General features: G+C 23.8%; 2 protein-coding genes across 2 annotated transcripts in view; one reads left to right on the top strand and one right to left on the bottom strand.

Moving 5' to 3' along the window:
• The first annotated feature begins 1,421 nt into the window (after positions 1 to 1,421).
• LOC117167718 (BRISC complex subunit FAM175B-like) lies at positions 1,422 to 23,264 on the top strand. Its single transcript, XM_033352863.1, has 6 exons — positions 1,422 to 1,687; positions 1,895 to 1,985; positions 3,878 to 4,190; positions 10,350 to 10,487; positions 15,918 to 16,251; positions 21,339 to 23,264. The coding sequence occupies exons 1-6, from the start codon at positions 1,601 to 1,603 to the stop codon at positions 21,687 to 21,689; spliced, it is 1,314 nt and encodes a 437-aa protein (XP_033208754.1). The 5' UTR covers positions 1,422 to 1,600; the 3' UTR covers positions 21,690 to 23,264.
• The window catches only part of LOC117167716 (Hermansky-Pudlak syndrome 1 protein homolog), a 25,197-nt gene continuing 22,484 nt past the window's right edge, over positions 22,472 to 25,184 (bottom strand). The window contains exons 6-8 of the mRNA XM_033352853.1: positions 23,094 to 23,207; positions 22,881 to 22,966; positions 22,472 to 22,811 (exon numbers count right to left, since the gene is read on the bottom strand). Coding sequence (XP_033208744.1) covers positions 22,634 to 22,811; positions 22,881 to 22,966; positions 23,094 to 23,207 — 378 coding nt within the window. The 3' untranslated portion in view covers positions 22,472 to 22,633. The remainder of the gene's footprint in view (positions 22,812 to 22,880; positions 22,967 to 23,093; positions 23,208 to 25,184) is intronic.

Here is a 25,184-nt window from a genome sequence, read left to right as displayed (position 1 = left end):
TAATTTTCAATACAAAAGAAAAGTTTGAATGATTACCTATTTTTTAAGTTTATTTGTTATCAAACTATATAAATACATTTTTCAACCAAATAGTTGAATTTTTAACAAAAGAAGATGTATTCTAAACAAAAAATGCTTTACATAAAGGATATTTCAACCAGAAAAGGTTTTCATTTAAAAAACACTTGAATTCATCTCAAAGAAGACAAATTTTTCACAAAAAAGTGACATTGTGGAGTCCTTGACCAAAAAGACGAATTTTCAACAAAACCGTTCAATTTTTAGTCAAAGAACTTTTTCAACTGAAAGAGAAACTAATTCACCCGAATTGTAATTTGAGGGATTCAATCATTTTGAATTCAAAATAAAAAGTTCAAATGAATATTCCTTTTTTAAGTTTATTTGTTCTTAAGGTTATATAAATATAATTTTCCTACGATTTTAGAAGTTTGGACTCGAATAATTTATTATTTTCTTTTTAATTAAAAATTTTAAAAACGGTTCGTACATTTTCCACTTTTTTGACATTTGTAGAAATCTTTTGAAATGAAAAGTCATTGAAAATTTTACCAGAAATCTTGAAAAAAGTTTTAATTTTCTTGAAGCCTTTCAAATTTCTTAAAAAGCGTCGACATTCTTTTTTAAATCTTTGAAAATTTAAATTTTGTTTAAAATTTTTTCAAATTTTAAATACTGTTTTATCCATTTAATTCTTCTTATTATCTTTAAAAATTAATATAACTTTTCCAACAGTTTTCTTAAAATGTTTAAAAATTTAAAAATTGCCTTTAAATCTTGCAGCTTCTTTTCTAACAAATGTTAGAAATATTTTTTAATATTTTCGTAAACTTAAGCTTCCAAAATAAAACATGAGTTTAAATTTTTCCATGTACTTTTTTTAATTTTAATACTATCATAATGTAGTTCAAAATCCTTGAGTCCCTTCAAAATTTTCATTTCAAAATATTCAAACATGTACATTTTTTTTAACTTTTTGAAATCTTTTCAAGTTCTAAATTGATTTCTAATTTTGATAGAATTTTTAAATATATATCTCTTAAACTTTCCTGAATTTTTAAAAAACTTTGTAATCTAAACAATTGAAATAATTTGATTTAAAATCGTACACATTATTTTTCGAAATTTTAGGAAATAATTGAAAGTATTTTGAAATCTTTGTCAATTCTCTCTTTAATTTTACTTTACAAAGAAAAATTCAATTTATATTTTCTCAGGAATTTTAAGATTTTCTTTTACTCTCTTGAAACCTTTTAAAATTATTAAAAAGCTTCTTTTTTCAAAATTTTCAAAAATCTGCACATTCAATATTTCGTATCAAGTTATTTGATGATAATTCAAATTTTTTTAAAGTATAATAAATTTTCAGTTGAACCATTAGTCTCTGAACTTCAATTTACACAACCTAATTCTCATGACGGCTTGACTGTGATTCCTTCTCAAGCAGTTTGCGTGTTAATTCAATTCCTAGTTGACATCTAATGGGATGAAAGCAATCTAAATACCACCCACACGCAATTTCTATTCAACAAGAATCTGATTTGAAATTCGCGCGCTTTTGAGATTAAATGCAGTTACCAACATGGCGGATAACGGTGTACTTGTTACAATTTCTGGAGCTGCATTATCCCTCCTTTTATACGAAAATGTCCGAAGTGCAGGTGATCAGGTAATTCTCAACATTCATTTTCCTCTGAAATTTCTTCCTCATAAATTAAATATACATTTTGTGATCATATTTCGCTCTTTAACTCCTTCAAACAATTTGAACATAACCTCTCTGCGTCTAACCTATGCATGTCATCGCCATACTCTTAATATTATATATTTTTATTTAGTTAATAGTTGGAAATAACAATCGAATCATTATTTATAGATTGGCCTTCTTCTGGGCAACATCCAGACTTTTATTACGAAAAATGTCACCGATTGTGACAGACAAGTGGAACACGTAAAACATCACATAAGTGAGTATAAAAATGATATTTTCCGACGTTTATATGTCAGATATTCGCTTGAAATTATCACAAATCTGTTTTTAAATGGAAATTTGCATCTTAACTTTAAAAGTTTTACAAATCAAAAGTGAACCAAGGGAAATCCATCTATAAAAATTGTTCATCATTTGTAAATTAAAACAAGTTTGGAGTTTTACAAATTATTGCATATAGGTCAACTTCTTTGTTTTTTTGGAGGCTTATTTGTTTCTTTTCGCTATAAATAGTACCGGAATAATTTACAACCGAGTGTTTATTTTACGATATTCATTTAATGTGACTTTTTTGTAAATAAAACCAATTGATCTAAATAATTGCATAAATAACCATTTAGAAAATGCAATTAAACGTTCAAGTTAGTCTGTACAAATAATCTTATAATTTATTTTCAAAATAATTTTAGTTTTAAAGATTTTTTTTTCATTTTAAAAGATTTTACCACAGGTTGGAGAAAACTCCAGTCAGTTTAAAAAATATTTAGTTCTTTTAGAAGTTTGGATGAAATTAACAAATAATTCATAAATTTTCGAAACAGTTCAAAATTTTAAAATATTTTTAATCTCTTTAAAACTTCGAAAATTCCTAAATATCTTTTAAACTGGGCCGAATTTTTCCAAACAATTTAAAAAATCTTTCAAAATAAAATAAATGTATTGGAATATCAAGATTTTTTAGACATTTTTAGGGGATGATTGAAAAATCCGGAAAAATAAAATTTCCGACACTGAAACATTCGGGGAAAAATACCTGAAATTAACGAATTTTTAAATTTGCTTTAAAAGAAAATTTCCAGCATTATAAAATTTTAAACGCAAAGAAATTCCCTAATTGTTAACTTTTTTGGATATAACAATTTAAAAATGGTTAAGACCTAAATAAAATAATTTTATTTGGTTAAATTTGTGTATTTCTTATTTTATTATTTCGTTATTATTTAAACAACTTTGTAATTATTTAAATTCAGAAATTTTCCAATTGGGGAATTTTAAATTTCGACAATTTGATAATTTTCGAAGTTTTCTATTTCGAATATTTTCTTTTGGGTATTTTTCCATTGTCGGGAATTTTATTTTCAGGAATTCCCAGTCCCATTTTTAGAACTCTTTTCTAGTGTTTCGAAGTGTTTCCAAATTTTTGTGAAACCTTTCAAAAATCTGAAAACGCTTCTTAATATTTTTTTCGAAATCTTTCAAACTCTAGATTTTGTCTTAAATCTTTTAAAATTTTATATTACTTTTTGAACCCTTTGCAACAGTTTTAATTCTTCTTGATAACTTTTAAAACTAATATTATTGTTCAACATTTTTCTTAAATTTTAAGGAAAATAAAAAAAATTGCCTTCAAATCTTCCAGATTCGGATTTAACAATTTTGAACATATTTTTAAATATTGTTCAAATCTTTTGAAATTTTTTAGAATAAAAACTCACTTGAAATTTCACCACCACATTATTAAGGATCTATTTTTATTTTTTGAAAACGTTCAAATTCATTAAAAAAGTTTCAACATTTTATTTCGAAATTTGCAAAAATCTACATTTTGTTTTTAATTTTTCGAAACTCTTTTCATCTATTTAATTATTCTTTAAAAAAATCTTTTTAACTACAAAATTTCGTAAATTTTTTAAAAATATAATATTCTCTTAAAATGAAGTTTTCAAAATATAAAATAATTTTCAGTTTTCATCAAATCAGGTGTTAGCTGATTATGTAGCATATTTTACAACCAAAATGTAAATGAATCATTCCCAATTTTGCTCTCTTTTTTATGGCTCTTTACATAGAATTGAAACAAAACTATTTTTAAATATATATGTTGTGCTCATTATTTCAGAGATTATTAATTTTCTTGTTGAATTTTAGATATTGACACAGTGGTGACATGTCCGAAAGATATTTTACAAAATCCACTGGGAAAAATGAACACTGCTAAACTGGAACAACTTATAAAAAATAAGGAAAAACGTGTCGTCGGATGGTTCAGATTTCGACGTCATAATTTTTTGACGCAAACCTTGAGGGATAAAATCATGCATAAAGAGTTTGCATCTCATTTTTTAGGATTTAATCGTGCGACCGAAGAACATTTTATAATGTTTCTTTTAAACGCATCGACTACTAATTCAAACCAAGGCACGCATAAGTACAGACACCTTTGTCTTCAGTACAAACGAGGGTAAGTTCCGAGAGTTTAAAAAATAAAATTTTTTTATTCTAATTTTTGTTTCGTAATTTGTCCAAATTTAATGTTGAGATATAATGTTCCTAGAGTCAAATTTCACTATTTATAAACGTTAATATTTGATATCATTCGTAAAATTTATTTTTAAAGAATTTTTAAATTTTACATAAGTGAGTCATTAACAATTTTTTTCAGGTTTTAGTTATAATAATATTTTAATGATTTTCATATTTTAAAATTATTTACAAATTCAAAATTAAATATAATTTTAATCAATTTTTCCTTAGCGTACTGAATGTTAAATGAATAATTATTTAAAGTTTATATTAAAATTTAATTTTTTTAAATGATATAAAAGATTATTAAATTACTATAGATATATTGTGAAATCATGAAATTATTATTATGATATAAATTATAATTAAAAATTTTATTAAAGAATAAAGTTATCATAAACTGATTAAAATAAAATTGAAACTAAATATCCAAATTTTATTTTAATGTAATCTAATCAAAATTTACTTACTATTTAATATTGGAGCTGTATTAATTCTAAATTTTACATAATTGAGTCAATAACAAAACTCTTGTTTTCACCTTTTATTTGTAATATTTTCATGGTTTTTATATTTACAAATTGTAAAACTTAATAATATTCTGTTGTACCTGCTAATAATTTTTGAATTGGTTTATTCAATTTTACAGGAATAATTATTTAAAGTTTATATTAACATCTACTTTTGTTAAATAATATAAAAGATTATTAAATTAATAGATATATTGTGAAATCATTAAATTTGATAGTATTATAATATACATTGTAATTAAAAATGTTATGAAATCCTAAAGTTATCATAAACTAAATTAAAATTAACACAGTTTATTATTTAAATTTTTTTATTATATTAATTATTTAATATTAAAAATCAATCATTATTTTTATATCATAATTAAATAATATCGAATTTTTATTTTCATGTAATCTAATCAAAATTTATTTAATATTGGAACTAAAACTTTTAAATTTTACATAATTGAGTCATTAAAAATTTTTCTTACACGTTTTAATTAAAATAATATTTTAATGATTTTTATATTTGCAAATTATAAAGCTTAATAATATTATGTTATGCAAGCTAATAATTTTTATAATATTATTATATTCATATTTTAAAATTAATTACAAATTTAAAATTAAATATAATTTTTATCAATTTTCACTTAGCTTATTCAATGTTACATGAATAATTATTTAAAGTTTATAATAAAATTTATTTTTGTTTAATAATAATATCGAACTTTTATGTTAATGTTATCTAATCAAAATTTACCTACTATTTAATATTGGGGCTATATTAATTCTTATTTTCACATAATTAAGTCAATAACAAAATGTTCATTTTCACCTTTTAGTTAAAATATTTTCATGATTTTTATATTGGCAAATTATAAAGCATAATAATGTTATGTTATTATACTATAATAATATTATATTCATATTTCATATTTTGAAATTATTTACAAATTTAAAATTAAATATAATTTTAATAAATTTTTCATTGGTTTATTCAATGTTACAAGAATACTTATTTAAAGTTTATCTTAAAATCTCATTTTTGTAAATAATATTTAAGATTATTAAATTAATAGATATATTGCGAAATCATTTAAGTTTAATAATATTATATGATATAACTTATAATTAGATTGTTATTTAAACATAAAGTTATCATAAACTAAATTAGAATTAAATAACTTATTATTTTTATATTAAAATGAAATAATATCAAATTTTTATTTTAATGTAATGTAATCAAAATTTACTGACTATTTAATATTGGAGCTATATTAATTTTAAATTTTACGCAATTGAGTCATTAATAATATTTTTTTCACATTTTAGTTATAATAATATGTTCCTGATTTTTATATTGGCAAATTATAAAACACGCCGTTATTTTCCCATTAACAATTATTTGAACATTCTATTCATTTTCATATTGAAAACTGATAGTCGGATCGAAATAATATTACTAACAGTAATAGTAAATTCTTTGTTACATGGTTTCATTAAATACATTATTTCAGATTCTAATTCAGCGAATCTTTGTGTGGTAAACAATTAAAAAAAAAAATAGTTATTCGAAAAATGGGTAAATGATAAAAATAATTAAAACAGTATGCGCGCGCTGACCCGCGCACATGGCATTCTAGTAAATTAAAATACAAAATTAATGTTAATAAAAAATTATTTTATTCCATAGTATTTATTATCTAAAATAATAAAGAAAGGGGAATATTTTTGATTAACTATTAACCAAATTAATGATAAATTTTCTTTTCAGAAATTCAATTTTCAACCAAAAAAGATGAATTTCCAACCAAAATGGCATGATTAAATTTTCAGTCAGAAAAATTCATTATTAACCAAAAACAAACAGGTTTTTATAAAAATAATAATATTTGAACCAAAGAGATTAGTTTTCAACTGAAATGATAAATCTTCAATATAAAAAATGAATTTTTATCAAATTAGTTGAATTTTCCACTAATTTTTTTTTATTCACTTTTTACCCCTGAAAACATTCATTTTATAGCAAAATAGTTTGATTGTAATTTGAATTTAAAAAAATTAATTTTCAACTAAACTAATGAATCTTTAAAAAAATGAATTTTTCACAAAGTATTTCCAATTTCAACCAAATTCTTGAATATTGAACCAAAAAAGATTAATTTGCAATAACAATATATTAGTTGATATTTTAAAGAAAAATATTTCCATTTTAAATGAAAAACAGGTAAATTCTACCAAAGAAAACCAATTTTAAAGAAAATAGTTGAATTTTCAATCAAGAAAGAGTTTTCGGTCAATAAAGAAATAAAATTTCAACAAAATTGTTCAATTTTTAATCAAGAAAAATTATTTTTTTACGAAATACTTATCATATGAATTTTTATTCAAATTCTTTATTTATTTTCAATACAAAAATAGGAATTTTCAACCCCTAATGACAATTGCTCAAGAAAGCTGTTAAATTTTCATCCATAAAAATGAGATTTCCACTAAAATCCTGAATCTTCTACCAACAAATAAATTTCTAACATAGTTATTTAACCAAGTAGTTGAATTGTTAACCAAGAAAGGTCATTATGAACCAAAAATGTAGTAGTTGATATTTCAATAAAAAATGTTAATGTTTAATCAAAAACTTTTAAATTAAAAAAAAGGCCGAATCTTCAATAAAGTAGTTGATTCCTCTACCAAAACAGATTATTTTTCAACCAAACAATTGCATTTTAAGCAAAAAAATCTTAAATTTCTACCAAAAGGGATGAATTTTCTAACCAAAAAGGCAAGCCAGGAAAATATTTCTTATAATTGATTAGAATTTTTTAGCACGCGAGGATTCAACTTAATTTTTTTAAATTAATTAAGTACATTAGAAATTAATTTACAGGTATAAGAGGATGACATAAATTTATCGCATTAAAAAAAAATCAAAATTGAAAATTACGGAACATAAGTGGTATTAAAAATTATTGCAAATGAATATTAATCATTCGAAATTGTAATGGAAATGTCCGAGGTAGATATTCAAATTTTATTTTGGATTTATGCGGGGAACTTTGAAATAATTCATCAACTAGCTTAGGAAAATTAAAAAAAAACTATAAAGTATAATTAAATTTTAGTCATTGAAAAGTTTCAAAAAACATGGTAACTTATTCTCAGATTTTCAATTTAATTTAAGGAGGAGAAAACATTTTTGTTATAAATTCCATAAAGTTCAATAAAACAACATTTGACCTCTCAAAATTATTATATAAAGTTTCTGGCTGAAACTTTTTTTTTAAAGCTATACGAAGAGAGAATATTTGACCGTGAATATGATACAAAAATTATGTTTTTTAAAGTTTGTATCGTATACGTTGCATTTTTTTCAACAATAACAATTTTGCAGAAAAAAAATTGACATAAAGAAACAGAAAACTTTTCAAAATTGTAAATCTTCCTATGAACCTAATGGTTTTTTTCATAAATAACTTATTTCTGTGCAAAATGACAACGTAACCTAAAACTGTTAAAAGTTGTGAATCTTTTTTAAAATCTAATTTTTTTAAATTTTTTTCCTAATAAGCGATTTTCTGTGAAAAACGTGAATAGAATGTAAACTTGTTAAAGAACTGAACATTTTCTTCGAGCTGTTGCTTTTTTTTAATAATAATTTTGGTGTAAAATGCTAACGTAACCTAAACTTGTTAAAAGATTATGAAACTTTGAAATCTAATGATTCTTGCTTAAAAATATTAAATAGAATTAAAATTTCGATTGCATTTTTCGATTTTAACTTTAAATGAAAAGAGTACTTTTTGTTCACTGCATTTAGTTTTATCAATTATTAATTATTATTTTCTATAAGATTCTATAGAAATATATTTTATTCTCCTGAAAGAAATGTATTATTGTTGAATGATTGCAAAAATTTAATTTTTCTTATATGCTCACCGACCGATTGACATTAAATTTTATTGAGATATAATTTTCGATATCTTTAACATCTTTTACAATTTTCATTTTTTCACACTAAATACGTACATTTTTAAAAACTATTCAAGATTTTTTTAATGGAAAATCTAACTATTTCATTTTTGGGTGAAAATTAATATTTTTCGTTCGAAATCAAAATATTTGGTTGAAAATTAGTCTTTTTAGTTGAAAATTCATGTATTTGTGAAAAAATCGTATTTTTTCGTAGAAAATTAATTTCCTTGTTTGAAAATTCATCTTTTTGGTAGAAAGTGTTAAGAACTATTAAAAAAAACTTAATGGTTAGACTCTTGTCAAAAATTCATCTTTTGGTTCAACATTCATCTACTCCAGTTGAAGATTCATCATTTTTGTTGCAGATATCATCACTTTTATAGAAAATTTCTTGTTTTTGGTGGAAAATAATTTTTTTCAACTAAAAATGTAAATATTTTTATTTTGGTTAAAAAATTATATTTTCAGTTCAAAATTTAACCATTTAATTTTTGGATGAAAATTGACATTTTTCGTTAAAGATCAAAATAATTGGTTGAAAATTAGTCTATGTAATAGAAAATTCGACAATTTCATTAAAAATTCATGTTTTTGTAAAAAAATCGTAGTTTTTCATAGAAAATTAATTTCGTTGTTTGAAAATTTATCTTTTTGGTTGAAAGTATTAATGACTGCTAAAAAACTTACTGGTTAAACTCTTGTTAAAAATTCATCTTTTGGTTCAACATTCATCATTTTTGTTGCAAATATCATCACTTTTATAGATAATTTCTTGTGTCTTTTTTTTGTGGAAAATAATTTTTTTTTCAACTAAAAACTTTAATATTTTAATTTTGGTTAAAAAAATTATATTTTTTAGTTCAAAATTCAGCCATTCGGTTAAAATTGATTTTTCTCATGGGAACATTTAATTATTTGCTTGGGAAGTCATGTATTTTGTTAAAAAATTGTCTTTTTTCGTAAAAAATTATTCTTGTTAAAAATATAATATTTTTACTTGGAAGGTCAGGAATTTGAAGCTGGTTAAATTGAATTTAATATAGTACCCATTAGTACAAATTCTTTTGAATTATGATTCAAATTAATGGAGCTTAGAGACTAATTCAAGAAATGATTAATTATGTTTTTAGTATTATTTATCTTGCATCTTTTAACCTAATTTCTCAAAGCCTTCTAAATTAAACTAAATAATTAAATTCCTAGAAACTATAAATTTTTCGATTCGATTGTTTTAGAAAATTCGAATTATTTGAACTGCTCTCTACTATGAAAAATTATACCTGAAAAATCCTTGAGATATCTGGAAAAACCCTGGAATTGCCAGGGAATTTTTTCCAGGATTTGAGTAGACACCTTATTATGTATAATAAAATTACTACTTAAATGCAAATATATTTTTACGTGAAACATAAATTCTTAAATGATAATACAATTTTCGTCTGATTACAATTATTTTATGCCTTTATCTAAAATAACAGAATTATGATGAGCCACACTCACCATTTTTTATGAGCCTGCAATTCTTTAAAAATCATTTTAACAATCGAAATCGCTTATAAAACAATAAAAACATAAAAATAATATACATTTTTTGAAATCACGTTTTCCAGGACATTTCAACCAGTAGCGTTAAGAATTAACAACTTAGGAGCGGATGCTGCACGTCATGATGGTTCTGATTATAAACCTGTGCCAGCAAATGAACCTAGAGAGGCGGATGTTTTCACTTCAATTGTGGATAATTTAATGTACGTTCTTTGCGAATATTTTGCTAGATAATTTTACATAATATTCCTATATCATTGTTTGATAACTTTGCTTTCAGTGTACACAGATTATTGAAATAATTTTGCAATTACTTTGGAATTTTGTCGGGTCAGACTTTTAAATAAAAAAAATTTTTACCTTTACTTTGAACTCGCAAAAGTTTAAATTTTAATTTATTTTAAATTCATTTTCAATTGTTAAAATTTAAAAGTTTCCAGTTATAATTTCTTAACGCGCTTGAAATTGTTAATGTTTTAGAATCTCACTCTTTCAAATTAAACGTTTTTAATCTGAAACATTCTAATTTAAATTGTAAAAAAGTTGTTGAAGGAATGATCAGGAATTTTGAAGAAAATAGCAAAAATCAGGGAATTTCTGCAAAAAGAAACTGTAAAAAATAATCAGGGCTGCCACACAGTCAATATTAGTCTCTTTCTTTCTCAAGTCACTTCTTAGTCACTTTTTAAAATTAAAAGATCACATTGGGCACTTTTTTCAATAAATTAAGTCGTGGATTAGTCACTATTCATTTCAGGTCTATAACTATTTCTGAATTTTATAAAATTCTCTTGAAATATTTCACAGAATGGCCGCTGGACCGGGAATTTTCAGAGACCGGGAAACCCGGGAAATGACTGAATTTATTTCTTGACCGGGAATTTGATGAATTTTAAGAAGAAAAATGTGCCCAAATTTGATTTCAACAGTTTTGTAAATAATTAAAGTATAAAAAACTGCACAATAATTGACATTAATATAATATCATTTATTCCGATAATTTTATTTTTAAATAACAATTTTAATGATTCATCAATAAAATATTTTTAATTAAAAGTTTTAGGTCTTCTTTTATATTATTTTTTATGTTAAATTGAATAAATAAATCAATTAATATATTATTTTTATTAGTTTTCTTAGCCATTAAAATTTTCCATGTTCATTTAAGACGAGTAAATTGAAACCAAATAATTAAAAGAAAACAATTTGACACTGAATTGTTTTACATAGAAAGCTTTGAATATGTTGAATTTCGAAGAGCTTTTCAACCTTTAACGTTACAATTTGAATTGTTCTGTTTAAAAAATGTTTAATTTGTAAGTGAAATTGTTAAATTTTGACGTATAAATAGCAATTGAACACTTATTATTTGTAAACAAAATTTGAGTAATTTCAAGTGGTATTTCGTTGTTTTGAAAATATTCAAAATTAATTTAAAAAATTGAAATGTCTTCAAATATTTGAAAAGAAGTGTGTTAACCGAATTTTTCCTAAAACTTTTGGAAACTCCTGCAAATTAAAAAAAATCCTTAAAATCTCCCAGGTTCTGTTTCGATCATTTTGGAAATATCTTGAAATCTTTTTAAATTTTCTGTTACAATAATTTTTCAAAATGAAAAATCACTTTGAATTTTTCTAGGAATCTTAAGAAAATGTTTTTATTCTTTTTAAGCCTTTCAAAATTCTTAAAAAGTTTCTAAATTGTTTGGTTGAAATCTGCAAAAATCTGCATTTTGTTTTAAAATTTGCATCAAAATTTCGGTACGAATAGCCCAATTTTTTCGGGTCACAAAATTCTTGTAAATGATTTGAAATCATTTCAAGTTCTAAATTTAATTTTGATATTTTTTAAACTTTCAAATATCTCTTAAAATTACTCTTATTTTTTTCTATAAATAATAACTGTTCCTATTGTTATTTATAAATTCAAATTTTAAGGATTTTTTTTTAATTTGCAGGATTTTCTCAAAGTTGTAGGAAAAATTAAATTTATTTAAAAATATATTTAAACGTTTCGAACAAAATTTCAAAAATGATTTTAAATTTGGAAAAATATAAACCCAATTCTAGATTTCTCAATCTTTTGAAATAAAATTTTAATGTTCTTGAAGAATGCTTAAACAATTTCAAATAAAAAAACTTAACTTCTAATTCAAAAACTGTTAAGTTAAAAAAATGTATTTTTCATTTTTTAATTTGTCTAGCTTCAAATTACTTTAAAAAAATATTATTTTGAACATTTTAAAAGTTCATTGCTTGATTCTTTAATTTCGAGTATTGAAAATGTTGATGTAGATTTATATTTTTGGAATTTAAACTGAATGTTTTAACTCTATAATTTATAAAAGTTCTAAATTTCATTGACCGTGAAAAATGTTTGCGAACCGGGAAAAAACCGTGAAATGAACGGAAATTTTTTTTTTTTTTATTAAAAGGGCCACCCTGATTTCAGGATATGTTCAATGATTCGGATAACTTTTAATAGATTTGATTAATTTGAAGGGATTTAAAAGCGTTTGAAACATTTTAAGATAAAAAATTTCGTAATATATGGATATTTTAAAAGATTTCAAAAGATTTTATAAGAATTCTGAGGATTTCAATGATTTTAAGGAATTTTTAAACTCTCAATGTATTTTAATACATTTTCCAGGATTTCAGGAAATATCATAGAATTTCACGGGATTTTAGAATATTTTAGTGGATTTAAAAGAATTTATTCATGATAACTGAGGTATTTTTTAGGGCTTCAAAGATTTGAAAAGATTTTAAAATATTTCACCCTGAATTCTTTTATATTCTTTGGAATTTTTTTAATTTACAGTAATTTTTCTAAATTTACGGAATTCAATGGACTTTTTTAAATTAACTTTTTGTATATAATTGGTCTTTTAGCAAATTTAAAGAAATTTCAAAAGATTTTAGGGAATTTGGAATATTTTAGGTTATTTAAAATAAATTACAACAAAATTTTAACTAATTTCACAGGAAATGAGGGATTTCAAGGATTTAAAGAGATTTAAAACTATTTTTCGCTATTTTTTTGGAATTCGCCCTGAATTCTTCTTAACTCATCTTGTTTTTTTATTCTTTTGAATTAATCTAAATTCACTCAATTTTACTCTAATCAATGGTTAAAAAACAAGTTTTTTTGTTAAATTCCTCTTGAAGTCTTGTAAATTTATCTTAAATTCATAGGCATTGTTCATCAAATTCTTTTAAATGTCCTTTAATTTTTCTGAGCTCATTTCAAACTTACTGAATTCAAAAAAATTTTCACATTGTTTCAATTTTTCTTGGCTGCTTTTTTAATTCTGCTGAATATTTATGAATTTCATTGAATCCTTCCCATTCCCCTTAAATTTGTCTAAATTCACTCAAATTTGACTGAAATAAATGGATTTTTCCGGTTTAAAAAAATTCCAATTAATTTAAATCCTTTGGAATTGTTTTTTAGTCATTAGTCACTTTTTTGGTTAGAAATTAGTATGGTTTTCAAATATTTGAAGTGATTTGAATTTTACTTGGAATTCACCCTGAAATCTTATTAATTTACACTAAATTCTATACGATCTTCCGCAATTCTCTTGATTTTTTTAATTAACTTTAATTCTTCTAAATTCACTGAATTCTACCTAATTCAATGGATTTAATTTTTAAAAACCATACTTTTTAAATTATTTTCAATTTATTTGATTGGTTTTTAAATTCAGCTTGATTTTTTTAGGAATTTCATTGAATCCTTTTCACTTTCCTCAATTTGGTCTAAATTTACTCAAATTTTACTCAAATAAATGGATTTTTTCGATAAAAAAAAATTTTCCCATTTATTTAAATTCTTTAGAATTGTTTTGTAGTCATTAGTCACTTTTTTGTTTAGAAATTATTAGGGTTTCATTTAATTAATCCTGAAGTCGTTTAAACTCACCTTTAATTTTCGGCCATTTCATAAATTTCCTTGAATTTTTCTAAGGTCATTTCGAAGTTACTGAATTCAATGAAGTTTTTTTATGTTTCCGTCAAACTCTTCCCGTTTTATTTTTCTATAATTTATTAAAAATTAACAGAAATCAATAAAATTCTTTCGAATTGAACGTGAATTGTTTTGAAGTCTTATGAATTTATCCTGAATTTGTTTGTTACCATTTGAGCCCTAAAAAAGTATCCTTTGGACCCTATAGTTTCTTACATAGGGACTGTGTGGCCTGCAAATTACGTAAATTTCCGTAATTCTTACAGAAATAATTTTTAATTAAAAACGAAATTTTATTATATATTAATAAAAAAAGGTATTTTTCATAATTTCCGACTGTGATTTTAGGGAAAAAATTCTTTATGGTAGTGGGGGAAAAAATTATGGATATAATTGACCGTTATTTAAAATTTTAAACAAATTTTTTTTTTTTTGTTTGAAGACAGAAAAACTAAATGATCTTTATCCAATAGTCACTCTTATAATTTAAAATTTTAATTTTGTGAGTGAAAGAAATGATTTTTACATATTTTTAATATGTATTGATAAATAAGGATTAAAGGAGCAAAACCTGAAAAATCCTCCTTGTGTGATTCGAATGATTTGTACTAAAGTGGTCAATATGTTATAAAAACTGCACCAATTGAAGCCAATAGATTGAATAATGCGGTAATATTGGATAATCAGCAAAATGATTTCTTCTAAATGGTATTATTTTAATGTAATTTTGGAATTTCAACCTTTAAACTGAAGATTTTTAAATATTTTGGATAGCTTTTAAATTAAAAATTTTGATTATCAATATGCAACTTCTTGGATTTTGAATGCTTCTCTTTCAAAAGTTTCGATTTTAAATAGTGTGAATTGCAAAAGTTTGGAATTTTATGTGTTTCCAGTTTTATTTCATTTTTTAATACGTTAGTTATTTTTGAATATTTGTTATTGAAAAATGTAATCCCATAAACTTTTTAATTTTTTCAGTTCCAACGTTATAATTATTGAATTTTTAAACAACTTTAAGCACATACAATTTTTCTTTTTCTTAAATTGATTGACAATTGGGTAAGGACCAATTTTTAGAAATTCTTTTTGAGAGATTTCAAGTAATTTAGGACATTAATTATCGATACATACTAGAAGTATGTAAAAATAATTTTTCTTTGTACTCGAAAAAATTAATTTCAAAATTGGCAGAATGGCAATTGAACAAGAAACATTTGGTTTCTCCGCGACCAAACAGAGAAAATTGGTTAAAAAATTATTTCAGTGTCCCGAAACATTGTAAATAATTGCCACGCACATCTACAATTTTAAGTACATTTTCTATCACCTGAAATTTATAAATTTTTACAAATTCTCCGTAAATTTATGGAAGTTTCAAAAATTTATGAAATTTTGTTTAATTCAAGAATTGTTTCAAAGTTTATGGAGATTTATTAAAACTATGGATGATAATCGACCAAAAAAAAAGTTTCAACATCTTCAAAGTATATTTCTTGGGGAACATGTGCTTCTATAATTTTATCAAAATCTTATGTTTAAAAACATTTTTGTTCCTCATACAGTTGCAATCAATCATGAAATTGTATAATTGTGTACATCGAAATTCGAAGTTATTTATCTGTCCCACTTGAAATTAATAATTTCCGTATTATATTAGGCTAAATCTCGATAGCAGTTCAACTGTCGATATAGTTGCAGCCATTCAAAATCGAGCTGATAATTATTTAAGTCAGATCATGAATGCGGTTGTCAAGTCCGATGAAGAAATCTCGGATTTACAGAGGCAAGTGAACGAATTAAAGGCTAAAATTCAGAAGGGTCTCTGGGCCAAAAGTATTCGACAGAAAGAAAAAACAGCGGAAATAATGGCTAGTGGAGAAAACGAAAAAATATATACTACTGCCCAAGTTCATGGTTCGCCACGTTCAACGAAATCTGATGATATGTTTGATTCCGACCAATCACCTAATCGTAATATGGGCAATAACGTGGTACGTTTATCTTTGCGAATATGCTAAATTACAAAAGGGGCTGTTCGTAAATTACCCTCATATTAAATTTTTTTTTTTGCAGATTAAATCGTTTTTTTTTAAATTTATTTAGGGGTCATCTTAAAATAATTTCAGCCGATTTTAGAGAGAAAAAAGAATAAAAAATGTTGAATTTTCAAGCAAAAAAGACGAGCTTTCTACGAAATAGTTGTATTTTCATCCAAAAAGTTGAATTTCTTAACTAAAAAATATATAATTTTAATCAAAAATGGAAGAGTTAAATTTAGGACTCACAAATAGTAATTTTCAATAATAATAAAAAAAATTCTAAAAAATATTTGAATGTTTAAGCCAACGAACGAATTTTTAATTAATTATTTTAATTTGCAACCAAATAAATTAATTTTCAACTAGAATTATAAATCGTCCACAAAAATACTAAAGAAAGTAGTTTAACTTTGAATCAAAGAGTTGAATTTTCTCATAACAAAGATAAATTTTCATCCAAAGAATGAATTTTTGACAAAAATGATAAATATTCAATTAGGCAGTTGCAATTATAGTAAAAAAAGATGAATTTCTTCAAAAAAAGACGAGTTGTCAAACCAGAAGAGATATAAATTTTCATCAAATTGTTGAATTTTAAAGCCAAAAACACAAGCTTTCTACAAAATAAATTAATATTTAACCAAATAGTTTAAATTTCCACAAAAATATGAATTTTCAAAGAAAAAAATTTACTAGTAAAAAAATCCTGATAAAAAACATAATTTTTTTAACCTGGTAGTTGCATTTTTTTAGCTAAGATCAATTTTCTATCAAAAAGACGATTTTTTAACCAAACTGTTGAATTTTCAACCCAATAGTTTAATTTTTAAACTGAAAAAAGATCCGTTTTTCACAAAAATGAGAAGTTAAATTTAGCACTTAAAAAATAGTAATTTTCAATTTAAAAAAAAAACGAATATCTACAAAATATTTGAATTTTTAAGATAAAGAAGGAATTTTCAACTAATTATTTCAATTTGCAACCAAAGAAATGAATTTTCAACTAGAATTATGAATCGTCTACAAAAAAACTTTAAGAAACTAGTTCAACTTTGAATCAAAGAGTTGAATTTTTTACTAACAAAGATACATTTTTAAATAAAGATGGAATAACTAAATTTTCAACCAAAGAAATGATTTTTTCACAAAAATGATGAATCTTTAACTGGACAGTTACAACTATATAAAGAGATGAATTATGAAACCAGTAGAGTAACACATTTTGATCAAATTGGTGAATTTTCAAGCTAACAAGACGAGCTTTCTACAGAAGTTAATTAAGTCTTAATAACATTTCAGAAAAAAAATTGTTAATGTTTTAATTTCTTTAAAAAAATTTGTTAAGAAACATTAAGAAAAATGATTTTCCTTAAAATAGTTGATTATTTCTTTAGAATCTCCCCTTCCCTCTAAATTCACGTTCACGAATGATTTTAAAAGATAATTAGAAGTTTTGAAAAAAATTCAAAAATAATTTAAAAAATTGTCAAGATTCTAAAAAGCGTAAAATAAAATGTATACGCTGAAGTTTTTAAAATAAAATTTTGAAGCTATTTAGGAATTTAGAAATTTCAAGATAATACAAAAATTTTCAAAAGATTCCTGGGAAAACTTACAGTGATTTCATATTTTTTTAAATATTTTATTAATATATTATCAAAAAATAAATTAAGCAATATATTATTAAAAATATTTCAAAACAAATTTAAATGTATAAGTAACAATGGAAAAACTATCTATTAGTCCGACTAAAAATTAAAATAATTTAACATCTAATGGAAAAAGTTTTTAATTTAAAAAACATTTGTAATATTTAAACTTTTATGTTTTGTAGTTAAAATTTGCGTAACGTAATATACCTTTCTTAATTTATTCTTCAATCTAGAGTATTTAAAATTATAGCTTGGCTTTATTTTATTTTTTCAATCTTTGAACTGTACAATTCATACAAGTTTAAAATTCATAATTTGTTGAAAAATCAATGTTGAAAATTAAAATACTTAGCCAGAAGTGTAACTATCTTTGTTAAAAATTTATTTATTTGGTTGATGGTTCATCATTTTAGGTGAAAAATCTTGTTTTTTTCTCCAAATTTAATTATTTTGTTTAAAATTATGTTTTCTAGTTGAGAATTAATTGCTTTAACTGAAAATTTAACTCGTACCTACATGTTTGGTTAAAAATGTATCTACCCAAGTTGAAAATTCAAATATTTAATTTAAAATTCATGTATTTTACTGAAAATTCGAATTATGGGAAAATGTTTCAGCTTCTTGAGAACTAATTCCTCTTTTTGGTTGAAAATTCGTGTAATTTGTTAAAAATTCGTCTATTGTGGTAGAAAATTCATCTTATTGGTTGACAATTGATCTATTTGCTTAAAAATTAGTTTTTTCTTATGTAGAATTAAATTTTGAAACTGAAAATGTAACTATTCCATTTTTTGTCGAAAATTTATCTTTTTTTATAGAAATTTAATCTTCTTCGTTGGAAATTATACTATTTTCTTGCAAATTTATTTTGATTTTATTGAAATTAAGTTTTTTAGTTGAAGATTTATCATTTTAGTTAAAAATTCAATTTAAAGATTCCATTTATCATGGAAAATTTCACTTTTTTCATAGAAATGTAATATTTTTCGTTAAAAAATGTTATGTTTTGTAGACAATGTAACTATTCTATTTTTAATTAAAAATTCATTTCTTCGATTGAAAAAAACAACTATTTGGTTAAAAACCGTCTTTTTTGTTGATAGAAAATTCTTCTTTCGAGTTGAAAACTCCACTGTTTGTTTAAAAGTTCATATTTTTTGTTAGAAATTCATCACTGTGATTAAAAATTAATTTCTTTGACTAAAAATTCGTTTCTTTTTAGTTGAAAATTAAATTTTTAACTGAAGCTGTAGTTATTCCATTTTTACTTGAAAATTAATTAATTTTGCTGAAAACTTGTTTTTTTGTTTGTTTAAAAATTACTTTTCTAACTTTGAATTGAACTATTCTAGTTTTGGTTTGCAAATGATCTTTTTTAGTTGAAAATTTATATATTTCATTGAAACCATATGTTTTTGGGTAGAAAATTCATCTTTAGTGGTTTAAAATTGAATTATTTTGTTTAGAATTTATTTTTTTGGTTGAAAATTAATAGTTATAACTGCAAATATAATTCTTCTACGTTTGGTTGAAAAATATTTTTTTTTAATGAAAATTAATTTTTTCTTGGTTGAACATTTCTTTTTCTAACAGTTTAACTATTCTAAGTTGGGTTGGAAGAAAATATTTATTAGATGAAAATTCATGTATTTTATTGAAAATATTAGTCTTAAAAAAACGGAAAAGTTACATTTACTGTTAAAAAATTAACCAATCAAAAAAATTAATGTTTAACAATGTAGTTTACCTTTTAGCTATGTAGTTGAATTTTCAATTAGAAAAATAAATTTTTAACGAAATAATTAAATTTGTAACCCAAGAGATGAATTTTCAACTTAAAATACAACAAAAAAGTGATTTCTTGACTTTTCAAAAAATATTCCAGTTTACTCTGCAAGATCAAAGATTTAATTTTTTTAACAAAAAAATAATTTTCTACAAAAAATTGAATTTTTAAGCGAAAAAGACGAATTTTTTCAACCGAAAAGGATGAATTTTTAACTAAACAGTTGAATTCTCGAACAAACAGTTGCATTTTTATCCAAAAAGTTGACATTTTTCGTGAAACATGTGGATTTTCAATTAAATAAAAACAAATGTTCAAAAATAGCTAAATTTTCATTCAGAAAATATTTCAGTTTATTTTTCAACACCCAAGTATTGTATGGAAACAGTAGAATTTCCAATAAAAAATTAGGACTTACCAAATTTGTTGAATTTTCAACCAAACAGTTGCTTTTTCATCCAGGAAAGGTGTAATTTCTGCTAAAGCAGGTGAATTTTCAAATCAAAAAGACAAACTTAAAAAAAAGAGTCGAATTTTCAACCGAAAAGTTACCTTTTTATTTAAGAAAGATGAAATTTCTCCTAAAGACAGATGAATTAAACAAAAAAAAAAACCTTAAATAAAATAATTACATTTTCATCGAAAGAAGATTCCAGTTAAATTTCTAACCCCAAATTAACAATTGTAAACAATTTACATCCAAGATGGATGTCCTTTTAAGACAATTATTAAATTTGTAACTGAATAATCAAATTCATAACTAAAAGGATAATCTGCAAAAGAAAGTTGTTTGCGAATTTTCAAAATTTTAATCTGAAAATATTTTAATTTTAAAGTTTTTAACTTGTCCTATTTTTTTTTCTTTAATTATTCAGATTCGAGATTCTTCAATTCAAACTAAGATTGTTCATTTTTAAACGCTTTGAATTAGAAGAGATACAATATCAACTCCTTTCTAATACAATTCTCCATTAAAAAAATGTTAGTCTGAAATTTTTCCATTTAGAACGCTCTTAATTACAAATAATACAGTTTTAATTCCTTTGAATTTCAAATGATTGGATCATCAAAATTTTATTTGCAAAATATTTCCTTTTTGATATTTTTAACTTGTCCTATTTTCGAAATTTTCTTATTATCTTAAATCGTTGAAATTCGAGATTCTGATATTTTAAATAAAATTGTTTTATTCTATAAGCTTTAAATTGGAAATGATACAATTTCAAATCTTTTCTAACAAAAAGTTTCCATTTTTCAAAAATTCAATCGAAATGTGTCCAAATTTTCCTATTTATAAGGCACTGTTTAATCCGAATAATATGTTTTCTATTACTTTGACTTCTCTTACCATTTAATTTAAGCGCCCTTTCCAATTTGAAGCGACACATAAACCCGCGAAATGTAAATAATCTAATTATTAATAATAAAGAGAGAAAATACGATTTTTTAAGTCCTCATTCAAAATGCTTATAAATGCTTATAAAGGATGAACTTTCAACCAAAAATAGTCATCCAAAAGACTTGAAGTAATTCATGCATGGCCCAAAAACTCTGAAATATTATATTTTATGTAATGTCTCAAATATTTCAACAATTTTCAGTCTATAAATACGTCGTCTCATCACGCAAACTATGCTACGAAGAACGTGAATATGGAGAGAACAAAGCAGCACAGTTTTGCGAAAGAGACGCGAAACCATTCAAGTCAAGATGCGAATTTTTGTAATTTGATAGAAGCCGATAGTTCGCCAGAAAGTTCGAGAAGCAAAGAAAGCACACCGAAGTCAATGAATAGATCAAATTATGATGTAAAATCGAGCATTTCGAAGAGACAGTCAAACTCGCCTAAAAATCTTGGAAAGAAAAGTGATCGTCATTCGTTTGGCGATTCCGGCGAGCAAAGTCACGAAGAAATGCCCTATGCTTTTGGAAGAAAAGAGCAGAGTCCTTGACCGGCAAGTTTTTCCGAGAGTTTATAGTAAGTTCAGCAAACTGCTATTTTTCCATTCCAAGATTGTCTTCTTAATATTCAAAATATTTTAAGCTTGTTTTAAATCTACTTTTTTACGCGAGTTTAACGTTGTTAATTTTCATCTAACAAATGAATCCTCTCAAGAATCCATTGTAAATAATTCTGCATCCGAAAGTTAATAAGAATAGTTCCTAAAAGTTAGTTGTTAATTTTAGTTCGTCTTAGATCGATATTTTCAAAGCAAACACAAAGTGAGGAAAGAAAGAAAGAAGCAAAAAAAAAAGGTTTTCGATTATTTTTAAAGAGTTTAGAATATAAAAGAGAATAAAATAATTCACAAATGTTAATGCGTAGTGTTATCTAAGTACATATTGTTAACGCGCTAATTATAGGAACTTTGCCTTGACTCCTAAGTGCAAAAAAAAAGATTCGTTTTATTTTTAGCTGCATATTAACAGAATTTTAATATCGCTACTTACACTCTGAAGGAACTTGAAACTTTTTCAATTGTTGCTCTCTGTACTTAAAAAAAAAAATGTTTATACTCGGAAATGCGCCGTGTATTTAGCAGGATCAACTTTTAATAAGTGACTTGTAGTTAAGAGTAGATGATATTTTATTACTTAAAAGAGTCTAATATTCTAAGACTTGAATAGTACACCAAAGAAAAGTGTTGGTACAAGAGACGTGTTTTTGTTTAAATGTAATCCTTCAAAATGAGTTTCTCGAATGTTGTTGGGGAATTGAAGAAGAAAGGGCAGATTTCAATTTACGATATGCTTTATAAATACTGTATAAATCGGTGAATAATGAAATGCTCAACACATTATAATACAACGTTTGTCATGTTAAGTATTTCCTTCGACGCAAAAAGTGCACAAAACCAGATCACTTGCTGTTCAAAACAACAAGAAAAAAAACCGATTAAAGAATATCCGCGGGATTGTTTGGAAGACCCGTTACTTCCCAAATTGTTGCTGCTAATCGTCTGGAATGTTCGAGAACACATGATGACGTTGCTAAACCAAGGTGCACACAATATAATTCGTAAATTCTGATTTTGTTCCGAGAGAGCTTTGGGAAGTGAGCATTCGCTAATTTCCTATAAATTATTAATTATAAGATTTTATCCAATTATTTGACTTGATAAAAAAAAAGAAAGATTACAAACCTGTAGTAATCACCGCAGAGTATTCCAGGAATGCCAAAGTTCTTGATTGTAGGGTTGATTTGTGTTTTGCTTTTAAGAGGTGTGCCCTGCAAAATATTTGATTAAAGTTATGTTCTTAATAATGATTTATGTGTAACGATACTTATGTCTTGTTTGGGGGGGGGGGTCTCTCTTTATTTCCACGAAGGCTGTAACTTTAAGCAATAAACTCACCGAACTGTCTTCAAACCATAAAAAATAGGCATAGTTAAACGTCGTGTCTTTCCACATTACAGACATCTGACCTTCTTGCAAATGTATCCTGCTATCTTCAACCATTTTCCATATCTGAAATGATTTCTTTATTCGTTAATAAACTTTGTTCATTCCTATACTTACACTCAAGTTGAAGCGTTTGCGATTATTTATTAAATTTATTTCCCAACTTTGAAAATATAGACAATTTATAAATATATTGTTAACCAACTTTTTAATTATTATGAGTTTAAGAAGTGTTTGCGAGAGTGATAAATAGTTAATAACTTCAAATTGAAAGCATTTGAAGTAGAGAATATTTATATTAGACAATCTTGAATTGAAAAAGTTCCAAATAAAACAATTGAACAAAAATTTTCAAAAACGAATTGGACGTGTAGGATTTCTAAATAAAAACTTAAAAATTGAATAATTAGAAATTGCAAGTATTAAGGGAAATGACCGGGAATTTTATGGGACCGGGGAAAGCCGGGAAATGACAAAGAATTTCTTTTTTGACCGGGAATTTAACAAGATTTTTAGAATAAAAATTTTGTCCAACTTTGATTTCAACCGTTTTTAAATAATTTCCTAAATTGTGATTTTTATAAATTATTATATTGTTTAGTTTAAAATGATTAATTCGACAATCTTTCACTTAAAAAGTTGACCATTTTAGATTTTTAATTTTTAAGCATATATTTTAATTTAAAGAATTTTAAAATGCAGTTTTAAAGGTTAACAAAAAATTAGAAGTTTTTAAAATCTAAGATTTTCTTGTAAAAAACAGGGTATCCGCCGGACCGGGAAACCGAGAATTTTATGAACTTTCAGAAGAAAAATCTGCCCAAGTTCGATTTTAACAGTTTTAAAAATAATTAAAGTGCAGTTTTGAGGATTTAAAGTTTTGAATTTTAGATAAAAAAAAGTTTTATTTTATCAACTGTAAATATATATATAAACACATCATTTTTAAAATGGATCCGTTCAAAATTTGAGAATTTCCAGATTGTAACTGTTTCAATCCGAAAGTCTTGATAAGAATTGAAATTGATAGATCATTTATTCCGATAATTTTATTTTTTAATACAAATTTTCATGATTTATCAATAATATATTGTATTCCTTTATATTACTTTTTTATATTAAATTTCATAAATAAATTTATTAATATATTATTTCTATTAATTTGTTTAGCTATTAAAAAATGTAAACGTGCGTTTTACTATTGTCAACTTAAAAATAAGTCCATAATAATATAGTCATAATTAAAGGTTTTTATTCAATTAAAAATATTGTGAGTCTAAATTACTTAATTTTTATCTCATTTAATTTCTTAATGTATAAAAATATTTAGCAATATTTCACTGTTCATTGAAGACGAGTAAATTGAAACCAAATATTTCAAAGAAAACAATTTGAAACTGAATTGTTTTACATAGAAAGCTTTGAATCTTTAGATTTTCGAAGAACTTTTCATCTTTTTGCGTTAGGATTTTAATTGTTCTATTTTAAAAGTGTTTAATTTATAAGTGAAATTGTTAAATTTTGACGCATAAATAACAATTGACCACTTATTATTTGCAGAAAAAATTTGAGTAATTTTAAGAGATATGTTGAAGTTGTGAAAAGATTCAAAATTAATTAAAAACTTGAAATTATTTCGAGTAATTCAAACGAAGTGTGTTAACATGTTTTTCAGAACTTCTAAATATATTTTTAAATTAATCAAAATCTTCCTAAAATTTTTGAAAATCCATCAAATTAAATAAAATCCTTAAAATCTTCCATGTTCTTCTTTGATATTTTTTTAAATCTTTAAAAATCATCTTAAACTTTCTCTTACAATAATTTTTTAAAGTGAAAAGTCATTTTCAATTTTCCTAAGAATTTAAGAGAAAACTTTTATTTTTTTGTAGTCTTTTACACTTCTTAAAAAAATTCTAATTTTTTTTTTTGAAATTTGCAAAAATCTAAATTTTATTTTAAATTCGGCTGTAAGTATTTCAAATTATTTCAAGTTCTAAATTTAATTCGAATCTTTTTAAAACTTCTAAATATCTCTTAAAA

Source organism: Belonocnema kinseyi, chromosome 2 (genome assembly GCF_010883055.1).
Source record: "Belonocnema kinseyi isolate 2016_QV_RU_SX_M_011 chromosome 2, B_treatae_v1, whole genome shotgun sequence".
In the NCBI taxonomy this organism is placed as follows: Eukaryota; Metazoa; Arthropoda; class Insecta; order Hymenoptera; family Cynipidae; genus Belonocnema; species Belonocnema kinseyi.
This window is presented reverse-complemented; position numbering and strand designations above follow the sequence as displayed.

Excerpts from the sequence above, each read along its gene's own strand:
- LOC117167718 (XM_033352863.1), top strand. The coding sequence starts at position 1,601 with ATGGCGGATAACGGTGTACTTGTTACAATTTCTGGAGCTGCATTATCC. Across the intron at positions 1,986-3,877 it reads ACACGTAAAACATCACATAA|ATATTGACACAGTGGTGACA; the intron begins GTGAGTATAAAA and ends GTTGAATTTTAG. Across the intron at positions 10,488-15,917 it reads TCAATTGTGGATAATTTAAT|GCTAAATCTCGATAGCAGTT; the intron begins GTACGTTCTTTG and ends GTATTATATTAG.